Source organism: Leptidea sinapis, chromosome 17 (genome assembly GCF_905404315.1).
Source record: "Leptidea sinapis chromosome 17, ilLepSina1.1, whole genome shotgun sequence".
Classification (NCBI taxonomy): domain Eukaryota; kingdom Metazoa; phylum Arthropoda; class Insecta; order Lepidoptera; family Pieridae; genus Leptidea; species Leptidea sinapis.
Genome location: NC_066281.1, coordinates 3335927 through 3351498, shown reverse-complemented (window position 1 = coordinate 3351498; position 15572 = coordinate 3335927). Strand labels below are relative to the sequence as shown.

Genomic DNA, 15572 nt, shown 5'->3' with positions numbered 1-15572 from the left:
TAAGGATAGTTTGTAAGTATATATGTAAATAATACTATCTGAATAAAGGCTTATATTATTATTATTATTTGGGGGAAATCCATGATTATTCAAATGTTGTTAGCCTTCTTGAGTCTCGTGCCAGAAGTTGGCGACTCAATATCTCCTGAGGATGCCTCGTGTAGGGGTAAAACACGTATCGAAATGGTTGAAGACGAATCTTATTGGAATTTACACTCAAGATGCTCACAACATTTGAATACCCAAATTTAGCTTAAACCTAAACGTCCGCCTAATACTCCACATAACATAATTTGTGCAGCATTCTGAATGAAAAGTAACTAAATTTAGTGCAATAAATACTTTAGACCAGTGAGAGGCTCCTTTACACAGGATGTCGGCTAGATTATGTGTACCACGACGGCGCCTATTTCTGCCGTGAAGCAGTAATATTTAAGCATTATTGTGTTTCGGTCTGAAGGGCGCCGTAGCTAGTGAAATTATTGGGCAAACGAAACTTATCATCTTATATCTCAAGGTAACGAGCGCAATTGTAGTGTCACTCAGAATTTTTGGGGTTTTTCAAGAATCATGAGCGCAACTGCATTGTAATGGGCATGGCGTATCAATAACCATCAACTGAACGTCCTGCTTGTGGCGTCCCTTACTGTCATATTAAAACGATATTTAGTCATAACATTAAAATATCACTTGGTCGTTCGAAGGATTATCTGAATTATTGCGTTATAATAAACAAATAGTGATTTCTATTTTATAAATATTTTATGAACAATGCGGGACACAAACCCGCGACCTCTCGCTTTCCGTGCGAATGCTCTTCCAACTGGGCCAACCGTTCGAGTGACGTTAACGTAAGCTACGTATCCTGAAAAATGAACAAAATAAAAGTACATATAAGCGTTGGTGTAACAATAAATATGAGTATGTAAATATAAACCGAAAATAGGGGGCCATTTGAATATTACAATTTATCGCGCGAAATGGCCATCTTCTACATAAAATGCGTCACGATCGTGATATTCTGAATTCCGGGAACGTACTTTAGCCAAATACTTTTTGTAACTACCACGCGTGCACCTAAATATTTAAATGTAATGGCAACTAGGGTAAATATATTCTGGGACATTACTCAGTAACTCTTTGGTATGTATTATATTAGGTGTATGTACCCATAATACGACATCAAGCCTTCTGTCACAAACGCGGTAATTGACTTTGAATACCCAGAATTCACTCCAGTTGCAGCCCTTTTCCTCTAAATTACAATATAACTAATCAAATACAAAAAAGTTACTGATAATATCTGATTCCGGTGTCTTTCTTATTTCTTATATTATATTCCCCTGGCACATTCCCTATTTGGGGTCGGCCCTCCTGATACAAGATCGCCACTGTTTGCGATCTTGGGTCATTACTGGCGTCAGGCGTATCAACGTCATGTCTTTGTTAACAGTTCTAGTCCAGGTAGTTGGTGGGCGGCCTCTGTCGCTCTTTGCCTCATCCATATCCATGACTCATCTCATCATATGGTGTTCGTTCCTACGCATTACATGCCCATACCAGCGTAATCAGCCTTCCTGCATTTTATGATGTATAAGTGTAATTTTAAAGGTGACGCATTACGAATTTTGTCTGACCATGTAACATCCCCAGACCAACGCAACATTTTCATTTCGGTGACATGCATTTTTTGTTCGTCACACTTTCTCATTCCCCAGCATTCGGATCCATAGAGCAAAGCTGGTCTCACTGCTCGTTTGTACACGGTGCCCTTAGTTTTAATTGGCATTTTTGCATCACATAGAACACCGGTAAGATCTCCACTTCAGCCATCCCGTTTTTATTCTATTTTGAATATCACTTTCGATATTGGCTTTATTGTTAATAATGGACCCGAGATATTTGAATTCGTCTACCTTATTCAAGGTGTCTATGTCTTTCTTATTTCTTGTAGTATTATTTTTATAAAGATTTACTACGCAACCCGGCATTTTAGTTTCAATTATTAGCTAAGTTTAACAGAACATGTGGCACATCAACGTTACACATTTTTCGAGATTTGCTCGAGTATACGCACTCGGGCGTTATATTAGTTGCCGCACTTTGCGACTACTCCTGCGGTATCTAGCTGGAGCGCAGCGGAGACCGATCCTGAATATAAGCATGACATGATGACACCGCACGGCGTGTAGCACGCTAGAACGGGCCCCGTACTCTCCGTGTACCCTATAACACCACCATCATCATCAACCTACCTTTATGTGTGTTTTTACATTAGATATTGTGAAAAGTTACACTTTTAATATTATTTTATTCAACTCGGTGTTTCGTGACCTTTTCAGAGCACGTTTTTAGGAGTCGAGATAGTATTTGTCATAGTTGTCATTGTGAAGTTTTGCGCCTTTTGTTGCCTCGTGGTTGGTATATGCGACAGATGATTCTTTTTTTAATGATGAAGAGATTTTAATCCTTTAAAAAGTACTTTTTTTTTAATGTGTAACACACGCGTAAATATAAAAAAGAAACATAATTTTAAGAGACATTATTTTTATTCAGTGGGAGGCTCCTTTCCACAGGATGCCGGCTAGATTATGGGTACCACAACGACGCCTATTGCTGCCGTGAAGCAGTAATGTGTAAGCAAAACTGTGTGCGGTCTGAAGGGTGCCGTAGCTAGAGAAATTACTGGGCAAATGAGACTTAACATCGTATGTCTCAAGGTTTTTGGGGTTTTTCAAGAATCCTGAGCGGCATTACATTGTAATGGGCAAGGCGTATCAATTACCATCAGCTGAATGTCCTGCTCGTCTTGTCCCTTATTTTTATAAAAAAAATAAGAGATTTTAAGTGCCCAATGAAACATAGCAAAAAAAGGTCGGAGAAGTAAATTAAAAAGCTATTTTCATAGGTTTTTATTTACACAGTCAGTTAATGTTGATTTATTTGGAAGTAATTTGGTCTTAGCGTCCTAATGGTGCAATAATTGTAGCGAGTAATGGCGGTCATCTCGCAGGAGGGCTATTTGAACCCTCCATGCCTCTGATGTTCCGATATTTATCATTATCACCGCTCACATTAGCCGAAAAATTTGGTCTGTATTTCATGTGACATTTTATGTTCTATGGAAGGGCATTATAAGTAAGTTTTTGACTCCAGCTGTATATTCTAGAACCTCAAACTGAGTATATGGCAGTAAAAATCCGTATAACTATTTACTTTAAAAACTTTTGAAAAAGAAAATGCAATTTGAAATTTACTTGGTTCATACTATACTATTTGTCGCTGTAATAAATATCACAGATTTGTTAATTTACAGCTGTTAATTACGTATAAAAAAATATTTTATACGTCTATATAAAGCCTCTAGCCGTTAGGAAACGCATGAAAACGGGGCAGGTTCTATTTTAGTGTGCATGACAACCTACGTTTTACACTCGCAATATATTTGTCCCTTTGTTTAAGTATACGTGAGTTGCTGAAAATAGAGATTAACTATTCACAGCTAAATTTTTTCCACGTGTTCAAAGCTGTCAAAGAGTGCGACGTATAATACGATTTATGCGTCTATATATATAAAATCTTTTTTGTAATAGCACCTATACTCTATACTTCAGTGTTGGTTAAGCCTAGAAATTTTCCGGTAAATAAGTAAAAAGAAAGAGGGCCGAAAAGTAAAACAAGAAAATGCATCGCATGGATAAAAACGTTTTAAACGATCACAGTAATCCGGCTGTACAAACGTCGAAACGTTTCCGAAAGACCTTCGCGTTACACAAACAAAGCGAACATTGGTATTTTGTTACGTGCAAAATCCAAACAGAGGCATTTTGTAAACAAGCGCTTGTAAATTCAACGCTTTAATTCGGCCGTATCGTGGGACGGGGCCATTTTTCAAAAACAATCACATATAAAAGAATGAGGCGTGTCACCGCTTCCCGGGGTACGGATAAATGGGTGGATTAAGCATCATGATATCAAAGAATAAAAGTAAACTTCGTTTAACATGATAAAGTGGAGCTTAGAGGCCAGTTTTACTCACAATTTGGTTGACATTGGCTTGAATTACTTACATTTAAGAAATCTTTACTTATTAGTTATCATTGATAAGTTTATTTATCTTTAATATTATTAGAGAACAATAAGAGCAAAAAAATTAGTTAATAATATGTTAAATAATAAATCAGATTGATCGTATATTTTTGAAGTGAAATTAACTTCTTTGGGGGTGGTGATAACTTTTATTCTTGAAATAGTGCCAGCCTTTAAGGAAGGTGTACGTGCTTTTTTGAATCGTCCCGGAAACACCGCACAAGGAAGCACGATTTACAGCTTGATGGTGGAAGAAAGTTCCTTGATATCCGCACAGTGAAAGAAAGCCACACATCCAGATGGTGAGGTTGATATCCTAATTTCTCGAGTATCAAAGATGGATGTTGGCAGCAGGAATCATGTGAAACAGCTCTTTAGAACACTTCCCGTGATAAATTCGATAGAAGACACACAATGATGCGACGTCTCTACGCTACGCCAAGTGATCGAGTCATTCACAGAGCACTGGGTCCCCGACAATTCGAGCAGTTCTACGTTGCACGCGATAAATAGTTCGAAATGAAACTGGGGTGCGCCAGACCAGAGATGATAGGAATACTCCATACCTCTGATAACACTATTTATGACGCCTATCTTCTTCGAAAAACGCAGAATTATTTGCAATCGCTCGAGATTTCAAGACCCACTTTTTTAGTTACGAAGCAAAGAATTTCTTGTCAAACATTCAGTGGTGCATTTCATTTCATTTTAAAAGTTCTTTATTTAAGAAAAAAATATATATAGAAAGTACATTACTTGACACAGTCAAAGAAATAACAAACCAAATTTAAGACATGTCAACGGCGACAGTGCCTTATAGAAACGATGTGTTCAATGAGTATGTTTTAAAATCGGACATTTATAAAACTTAAAATAATAACAGATATTTGAAATTATAATGTGTACCTTTGGAAATGTAGGTAACACTTCTTTACTAAAATATTCAAAATGTATTAAGCAAAATTTATTGAATTAGGCGTTACTTTGCGGAAATCCATAATTATTCAAATTATTTAAGTTTTCTTTAGTGTTAATTACTCCAATATTTGTTTTTAAATGATCTGCAGTCTCGTGCCAGATTTTGGAGAGACAACACGTCCTGAGGATGCCTCGTGTAAAGGCGAAATACGTGTCGAATTGTTTTAAAAACAAATATTGGCGGAATTAACACTAAAGAAAACTTAAATCATTTGTATTCGTATTAAGCAATCATTAATTTATTATTGATGGTATAGGTAATAAGTTAATCCCAATATTTAATTGAAGGTAGGTTTAAAATAAAATACTTGTAACGATTTGTTCAAAGCGGTAATTAGCTTGTGCATATTTCATTGTCCTCATCAAACTGGTTTAGAAAATAGTGATGGGGAAGTTTATATCGATTATACGTTTCGATAAATGGTAGATCAATTGTTCTTGTTTTGCCAATGGATGAAATTAATTTATTCAAGTGATGTGGATTTGTACGTAGAAAAAATGTTGTCATATTTTTTGTGTGCAGTATGAATTTTCGATTTTGACGAATTTCAACTTTTGGTATTTACGTGAACATTTCCCGTTTACGATTTACGCATAAGAGACAAGCCAATCGTCTAACATATGAATATTCGTACTAGACGTAAAATAATCGCAACGAACTGGATGTAAATATTTGATTAGTATTTTTATGGAAGAGGACACGTACACGACACGTACGGGTCACTGATGTTGAGTGATTACAGTAGTCCAAATTCCAGAGGATTAACAGGAGCGTTTCCGGCCTTTTAGAAAGGTGTACGCGCTTTTTTTGAAGGTACCCATGTCGTATCGTCCTGCAAACATCGCACTAGGAATCTCATTTCACAGCTTGGTTGTACGCGGAAGAAAGTACTTGAAAACCGCACTGTGAAAGAACGCCAAATTCAGGTGGTGAGGATGAAATCCACATTTGTGGCGTATTGTACGGAGGTGGAATTCGGCAGCAATGATTATCAATTGCATAATTTTCTAATCGAGTCCCAAAAATAGGTACGGCGCGCACTGAAGTCTATTAGATTTATCACTTGACTAGCAATACTAAATATTTGGTTAAGCAATAGAAGTAGATGGGCCGTATTACTGACGATTTTTGTTTATTTATTACAAGGAGATTTAAAATATTTCAACTTTCAATTTTGATATTTAAAACGGATTTATCTAATTATTATGATGATCATTTTTCATCATCATCATCACCATCATTTCAACCACAGACGTGCAGTACTAGACGAAGGCATCCCCAAAATATCTTCACGGCGATCAGTGATCATCAGTCAATCCTGGGGATTCTCAAGGGGAGCCTACCAACTCTGGGTCTTAAAGTACGTGGTCGCCATTCGAGAACTTTACTGTCTACTATCCTTCTTGCTATGTGCCATCATCCAGGCTATGTCGGTGAGTTTGGTTCTCGTACGGATCTCCTCATTTCTGATTCGATCTGGAAGAAACTCCGAGCATAGTCCTCTTTATTGCCCTTGGAGTGATCATGAGCCTTCTCGTAAAATCACTGGCAATACACACTGGCCAAAAACCTTCGTCTAGAGAAACTGTGTTATTAGTATTAATCATTTTTAAACAACAAACCAATCCATGAAAAACCATTTAAAACATAAACCATGGTCAATATTATAATATTATTAGGAAATAAAGAAAGAACAGAAAGCGTAAACAAAAGTGCGGACCGGATGTGCGGTGATGCGAAACACGATCCGTGTAACAACGCGCGACTGATTGCCCCTGAAAGCCTGAAGGGTGAAGCAAAACAAAAAATAACAGCCTACATTGCTGATTAAAATACGAGCGACAGTACAAAGCGATAATCGGACCGTACATTGTACAAGGTTGTGGATCAGTTCGATATTCGGCCAAATAAGAAAACTCCTAGGTAATATTACATTTATTATTAATAAGAACATTAAAAGTTGAACAAGACTTATACAAGATTTATCAAGGATACGTCACACGAACGGCTCAGTGGAAGAGCACAAGCATGGAACGGGATGGGTCGCGGATTCGAGTCCCTCATCGTTCATAAAATTTGTTTATTTTTATTGTGTAATGTATAATAATTAAGTAGATATTTGTTTTTTCTTTCGATTTTTCTTAGCATTTTTTTTGTTTCGAATTCATGAGAATATTTTTTTTGATAATTCAATCATACTAAAAAAAGTCCTGAACATTTTCTTTCTTTTAATATAATATTATTATTAATATATCGAGTATTTATAGTGTAGATGTTCTTATAAAAATATTAAATTTATTATTATTCATAGTATATAAATGCTCATCAGATTACGAGGTAATAGAGATGGAAGACTTATTAGTCATTCATAATTATTATTTTCAGGTTATAGTTACAATTTGCAATATTTAAAAGTCATAACTCTCATTTCTGGGATTAGTTTCACAAATTAAATTTATAAACAAAATTTATGATCAATGACGACACCTGAGCAAGAAAACCTGAGTGTTGAACAAGACATATCAAGAATTGTGAACAATGCGTCACTCAAACGGTTGGCTCAGTGGAAGAGCCCTCGCACGGAACCTGAGAGGAACCCGCATCGTTCACAAATTTTATTTATAAATTTAATTTTTAAGAAATACGTATTACGATACTAATATAAATAAATTGGAACCATAAGAATGTGCTCTATACAATTGAAAACAAAATGCTCGTGCTTTAGTATGAAAAATATCTACAGGGTTCTGAGGGATAAAATATGAAGCAAGTAAAGGAAAACTCTTAAGTCGGCTAAATGTCACTTTATAGGATTTCAATTTCCTGTAAGTTTAACCGTGTTCAGAAACATAAAATATAGCTGTTTAGCATACTTATTTGCTTGAATATATTTTTGTATATTATTATGATATAGTTCATAAATACCGATGAAGGGCTTGCAATAAATAGTGACAAGCTGCAATCTTTTTGGAGCCAAAAAAGCAAAATTATTAAGAGTAAACAAAATATGATATTTTTTTAAGATACTTAAGATCCAAATGTTTCTTCCCATTCATAAATTTTGTTTTAAGTTTCACAGCAGAACTGTCAAACCCTGCGTCAATAAATTCTCTCACGGAAAATATGTCGATACAAAACAAATATTGGAAATAAAAATAATTATGGGTCCCAAATCGAAATAAAAACAATCCTATCTCTCAAGTTGGACTAAACTGCACTCCATTAAGTAATTCCCATTAAAACCCGTTCATTAGTTTAGGTGTCCATCGCGGACAAACAACGTGTCACGTAATATATATATGTTAAGATATACATATCTATTCTATTTATACGTTAACGCATTTTATTTTTCTGAGAAAGCAAACTGCACTCAAACTGTTTTAAATATATTATAATGAGATGTAAATATTTTTATTTTTTCAAGTAAAACGTAGGTGCAACACACTTTGCATAAAACATTGTCTATGCGCCATGTTAATGAACGAGCATTACTTGCACTTTCACATAAATGTACCCTTTATTATGTATTATATCTATGTTCATAGGAACATTTGCAATTTTCTAGAAATTGTGATAATCATAATGCCGGGAACAAACACAAAAATTGCCTACTACTCGGTTGAGTCGAGTTTTGCGAATTGGGACTTATTATTATTATTATTAATTGAGAGGTCGTAAAAACGCGTAATAGGGGATTATCTCTATAACCCGTTTTCTTTAAATAAAGGGATGACCTGTATATAACTTTTGATACTAAACCCGGTCTTCTTGTAAAATGTCGTAAAACGAGATTGTGCTACAACACAGCTATTGTTAACATCGATGGGAGATTACTTCACTTTGATATTGTATCGCCTTTGTCCGGTTTTAAAGGATAAATTTTTTTAGAATTTATCCTTCAGACATTTGATTAACTGAAATTTGAAAAATGCCTCCGGTAATGAAAATTGGTAATTAATAGATTGTCGGTATAAGTCTGTCTTAAATCATACTACTCCACAGCTGGGTATCTAAGTGATCCCCTGGGACTAGATTATGATTATTTTATAGCAATAGCAATGACAGTACAATATTGTATATATTATTATAAAGAGTGCAAAAAAAATTCGGAGAGTTTTTCAGCGCCATTTGTTTCCGAAGCGGTAGTAGTATCAAGTATATAAGAAATGACATCGAAAAGAATTCTAAAGGAATCAATTTTGAGAAAATAAATGCCTTTTAAGAAAACTCCTTTTGCTTTCAAAATTTTTAGTTTCACAAAAGATCTAAGAATATCAATACAGTTACAATATTAAAGATGTGACAATTAGTTATTTCTTTACATGGTATGGGCTCATGGCTTCAAGCCAGGTCGAAAGCCCACGAAATCGTATTCTTAATTCTCGATATCTGATCTTGAAGGGGACTTGTTTATACTATAAATCATTATAAAAATTACTTATCATAATATGACCTAATGAGCCACCACTGTGTCTAGATATCACTACGTCTGTATTGACATTACAGCAAGTTTAGAGTTACGAAAAACAGCCTTAAGGTATATTGTATTGGTGTTTTATAACACCTGAATTTTTCTCAGTAATTACTGGACTTAGTTTCTTTATACGTCTAGATAAACCCTCTTGCTGCTAGAAAACCGATGAAAATATTTCAGGTTTATTACTTTAGTGTGCGTGACAAAGCTACGTCTCACACTCACGATTTGTGTGATAGTGTGCGTGTATTGCTCAAAATAGAGATTAACTGTCAAGCTGAAATGTCGTTGTCACAGCTGTCACAGTCTATCTTGACGTACAAAATGATCTAAGTGACTGGAGTACTATTATCATAACGTTTTATAATCATAATCAATCACTTTGATCAAATCATCTGTGACTTTCATGTCCATCAAAATTATTTATTGAAAGACTGACTTGACACCAAAATATATTTAACACACACTGCGTCAGCATATTGTGTGGTCAGAAATGGGGGCGCTGCTGGCGTTTTTTGTTGTTTTATTATCTTCAGAATATTTTAAAATGAGACTTATTACATCACCCGTCTATCGCATGTCGCATTACAAAGGGCCGCGGTGAATTTCTCACCATTAATTTCAACAACTGCTCAAAAGTCATTTTGGCAGCGCGGTCTAAGGCGCCAGAATTAAGCTCTGGTTCCAAAGAGGGAGAGTAGGTTCGAACTCCACACCTCTGACTAAGATTTTTTATCACATTATATTTAAATTTTTATAAAAAAACAAAGCGTTCGTTTATTTTTTCGGAATATTTTTAAACAATATTTTATTGATTGTTTTCTTTGGAATATTTTTTTTATTATTTTTAAAACAGCATTTTATGAAATGCGTGTTTTAAAAATATATTTTTTGGAAAGATTTTATATATTTTTTGAAATTTCACTGCTCCAACATACTTTTAAATTTTTTGTACAACAAAACATAATTAATTAAATCTCTTTTTTGTAATCACTTCGCTTTTTTCACACACAACTACTAAGCTAAGTATTAATGGAATACTTACATCGTGAAGCCACGACAGTTTCCTGGTGGGTGGATTGGCTCTGACGTGACACTCGAAGTACACGTCATCACCTTCCTTGATATCACCAGCAGCCAGGGAACTTCCTAACCGCAGCTTAACCACCGGAGGATCTGTAATGGTCACACTTTGGTATATACCAGTGTATGTTTTGCTCAAAGACCAAATGAAAAACCACTCATTTCAAAAGAACCACAACACGAATTTGGGGTGTGGGTGTTTTGTTGCCTTTTTTATGGAATAGGCGGACAAACGAGCGTACGGGTCACCTGGTGTTAAGTGATCACCGCCGCTCACATTCTCTTGCAACACCAGAGGAATCACAAGAGCTTTGCCGGCCTTTAAGGAAGGTGTACGCGCTTTTATTGAAGGGACCCATGTCGTATCGTCCCGGAAACACCGCACAAGGAAGCTCATCACTAAATGATGTTTTGTTTTGTTAATGAGAGATAACACTCCTTGTTACTTGAACAACAATTTACAGAAGTAAAAATCTAATCAAATAGTGACGCAATGGGCTAGAACTGATGACTCCCACCACGGAGCCCCAGTTCGATTCTCGCCCGCCAATGTATTTTCGGTTTTCTAATTCATATGTACGGTTATTATAAGGTCGGTAAAGCTCTTCTGATTCCTTTGGGGTAAAGGGTCTGAATAGAAATTCATTTGTATACAAACTATTAATCATTTGAATAAAAACTGACTTTGATTGAGACACAGCTGCTTCTTCGACGTTTTCACAGCTGTCTTGACTATCTATAATATATAGAGTCAGTCAATCTAGACGTATAAAAGATCTGAGATCTAAGTGTCCAATAAATTTACATTTACATCATTCGTTACCTGTCTTACTATATATTTTTATATATAATTTAATATTTGAGTTATATTATGTTAATAAAATTAAAATTGAGTGGGTTCAATACAAATCAACAATATTTACAGTATTTTCTTTTTTCTTCAACCTTTTAAGGTTCTATTCAATCTGTACCAAAAAAAATCTATTCCAATCGAGAAAGAAAACTCACAATATAGAGGAGTATCTCTAATGTCGTGATTATAAATGATTTAAATTAATTCTGTTACTTACATACAACGTTGATAGTCCAAGAAGTTTCTATGAACAAAGTGGTCACGTTGGGGTTCTCAGCTCGGCAGGTGATTGGCTTGCCATCATCATCCAACGTGGGGACGAAGCTCATCACGCTAACCGTCAAGTTGTCTCGAAGTTCCTCCTGCAGCAACATAATGAAGAAATCAAATAAATAAGAATTTCGTACCAATATTCGAATCGAAACACACAAACCTCATGTCCCCCCCACAAACCTCATGTATTAGTTTTTAAGCATAATAAAGTTTTATCCCTCAATACGTAGATAGGGTTGTAGAAATAAGTTTTCTGATACCTACATATATAAGGCTTAATTGTAAATTGCTTTAATAAGTAGATTTAAGTAATTTTGTAAAATGTATTTAATACCAAATATAGAAATCTTGAATTAATAAATTTTTTTTTTTATATTCGAATCGAGAGATATAGAATAACGAGTTTGAGATGTAACTTTTTTTATGAAACTAAGGGAAGAGATGAGCAGGACCTAAATTTAGTGGTAATTGATACGCCCTGCCCATCACAGTGCAGTGCTTTTCAGGATTCTTGAAAAGGACACAAATACTGAGCGGCACTACAATTTCGCTCGTCACCTTGAGACATAAGATGTTAAATCTCATTTGTCCAGTAATTTCTTTAGCTACGGCGCCCTTCAGACAGAAACACAATAATGCTTACACATTACTGCGTCACGGCAGAAATAGGCGCCGTTGTGGCACTCTTAATCTAGCAGGCAAAGGAGCCTCCCACTCGTCAATATAACACATTAAAAGTGAATTAACTTATAAAGAATAAGGAAGAGCAATATATTTTATTTAACATTTTTTAAATCACCAATGTGGCAAATATTGATATGCCCTTCAAGTAATTGTGCATAGTTAAGTACTTGACAAAATAAAGACATTATGAGACAATTTTTTGAGTGCTTATTTTGTACTTCCTTCCACAGGTATCAAAGATATATAATTATTAAAGCTGATAATGGATCGTCAATTCAAGTATTTAAATGAAGTAATAAAAGTTCAACAATCACCATTAATCAACCAATATCAACGGGGATTGGCACATTAATTATTCGATTAATAATTATCAAGTGTTATCTGAAAACGACATCAAATAAAACTGATATAAAACCCACTTGAAATTAATCGAAACATTGGCCAATAACTCCTAGCGCCTCATTGGCAATATACGGAACTCATAAACATGTCACAGTGTTCAGAGTCCCGACTCATGGACGATTCAATCATAAAATATCATTGGTTGACTGACGTATACCAAATTCTGAATCCGCAGTTTGTGCTGTTAATCGCATTGCATCGTGTGATATTAAATCATCTGTAAGGTTTACCATACGCCCGGTTTACGTTGGACATAAGCGTGTATACTTGTCTGAATATTCTGTAAATTCAGAGTTCTATTTTCGTTTCAAATTATTGAAATAAATGCTTCAAGATATTATTTTTGAATGTAACATTTTTAAAAGGCATAAAAGGCTTTTATTTTCTCAAAATTTATTCATTTTTTATTATACTAGATACTAATTACCGCTTCGGAAACAAATGGCGGTCTGAGAGAGAAGAAGCGGCGTAAGAAACTCTCCCAGCATTCTTTTTTTGCGCTCTTCTTAACAAAAATTTTACAATATTGCATTGTCATTGCAATTGCTATTAAATAATCATAATCTAGTCCCGAACTGTCCAATCACTTAGATATTCAGCTGTGGAGTAGTAGTAGTAGTAGTAGGATTTACGACAACTTGAGCTTTGAGCTTTTAACCGAAACATGGAGATAATTTTTTGGAGAACTTGAAAATTTTGGCCTGAAATGACTGGGAAAATAATCTTCTTCATTGAAGCTCAAAAGAATTGGAACCATTGTGAAAATTGGAATCAAAAGTGTCCACCAGCACAATCGAAATTTGGAAATATTCCAACCGCAATGAAGAAGAAGGAAAACATTTATTTCACAAAACACTCACAGGATATACTTAATATAATAAGATAAAAGTACAAAACAAACCGAAAAAACAACGTATTAAAATAGTAATTAATTTAATATTGGAGATTTGCTGTGTAGTGCAGGAAATGGATCACCGATTCAGGATTATGTGTAACAAAATGTTCAAGTGGGCAAAGTCAAGGCTAGAGTAGCTCTTGTTATTTTGGGTTGAATAGTAAATAGATTAATAAGAACTTAACGTGCTGGAGTCCAAATATTCTAATTATCATCATCAGCTGGAAGACGTCTACCGCTGGACAAAGGCCTCCCCCAAAGATTTCCACGACGATCGGTAGTGCGCTGCCCTCATCCAACGTATTCCGGCGATCTTAACCTGATTGTCAGTCCATCTTATGGGGGGCTTTCCAACACTGCGTCTTCCGATACGTAGTCGCCATTCGAGGACTTTACTGCCCCAACGGTAATCTTGTCCGTCAAACTATGTGCCCTGCCCACTGCCACTTCAGTTTCGCAATCATTTGGCCTGTTGTCAGTGACTTTGGTTCTCCTACGGATCTCCTCATTTCTGATTCGATCTCGCAGGGAAACTCCGAGCACAGCCCTCTCCATAGCCCTCTGAGCGACCATGAGTTTTCTCATCAGGGCCATATTTAGCGACCAGGTCTGCGTACCGTAAGTCATCACTGGCTGTTGCCGGTTGGTTGAAAACCTTCGTCTTCAGACACTATGGTATTTGGAACGAGAAGATTTTACTATTAATATTAATATTATTAATTAATTTAATATTCTCAAACTTTGATATAATTATTCAAAGACCATTTAAGCACCATCATTGCCATCACGGTTTCTTTTTTTTAAACATTTTGGGTTTGTAACTTTAGCTTGTTTTTGATTTAATGTGCAAGGAAATTTAATCTTCTTTTCAATAGTATATCATTTTAAATACATATTTTTATTAAAATGTTTTTTCCTTTTTGTTTCGTTTGTTCCTTTGCACAGGATGCCGGCTAGATTATGGGTACAACAACGGCGCCTATTTCTGCCGTGAAGCAGTAATGTGTAAGTATTACTGTGCTTCGGTCTGAAGGGCGCCGTAGCTAGTGAAATTACTGGGCAAATGAGACTTAACATCTTATGTCTCAAGCTGACGAGCGCAGTTGTAGTGCCGCTCAGAACTTTTGTGGTTTTTCAAGAATCCTGAGCGGCACTGCATTGTAATGGACAGGGCGCATGAATTACCATCAGCTGAACGTCCTGCTCGTCTCGACCCTTATTTTCATAAAAAAAAAAAATCTCAGAATATTTCGTTATCCAGAGACAATGGCGTTGTTCATTATAATTATTTAAGGAAACTGACATTATTAGTTAGTAATTATAAACCTGGATCGTCTGTCAACCTAATAAAGATAACCCGATAAAGATCCATTTAGTATTTTTCTCAATACAAGCAACAATATAAAACATAGTAAGTGCGTGCAGAGTCGAGTTTCAAATGCCCCGCGGCGCAAAGGATCACGTGACCACGGGTGCCATCAGATCAGAGGTTAAGATTGCTACTTGGCATTATCATTATAATTATCATTTTAAGCCTGCGTTGTAATAAGCAGTTAGTTTCCTTGATGTATGCATACCTTAACAAACGCCACGTACGTCCGCAGTAGTATTAAGGGTGTGACTGTACATGAAAATATATGACGAGTTAAAAGGACCTACTTAGACCTACCAGTCTAATAATGCCTACCCTAAGACCTGCGAGTCCTACAGCATGTTACAAATGAATACACAATAAAAGGCATAAAACGGCATAAAAGGCATTTATTTCTTAAAATTAATTCCTTTATAATTCTTTTTGATGTCATTTCTAATAACTACTAGATACTACTACCTCAACAAA

At 35.5% G+C, this 15572-nt stretch overlaps 1 protein-coding gene across 1 annotated transcript in view; it reads right to left on the bottom strand.

Moving 5' to 3' along the window:
• Nucleotides 1-15572, bottom strand: part of LOC126969156 (nephrin-like) — a 570056-nt gene that overhangs the window by 49488 nt on the left and 504996 nt on the right. The window contains exons 8-9 of the mRNA XM_050814479.1: nt 11696-11840; nt 10588-10718 (exon numbers count right to left, since the gene is read on the bottom strand). Of these exons, the coding sequence (XP_050670436.1) occupies nt 10588-10718; nt 11696-11840 (276 nt within the window). The remainder of the gene's footprint in view (nt 1-10587; nt 10719-11695; nt 11841-15572) is intronic.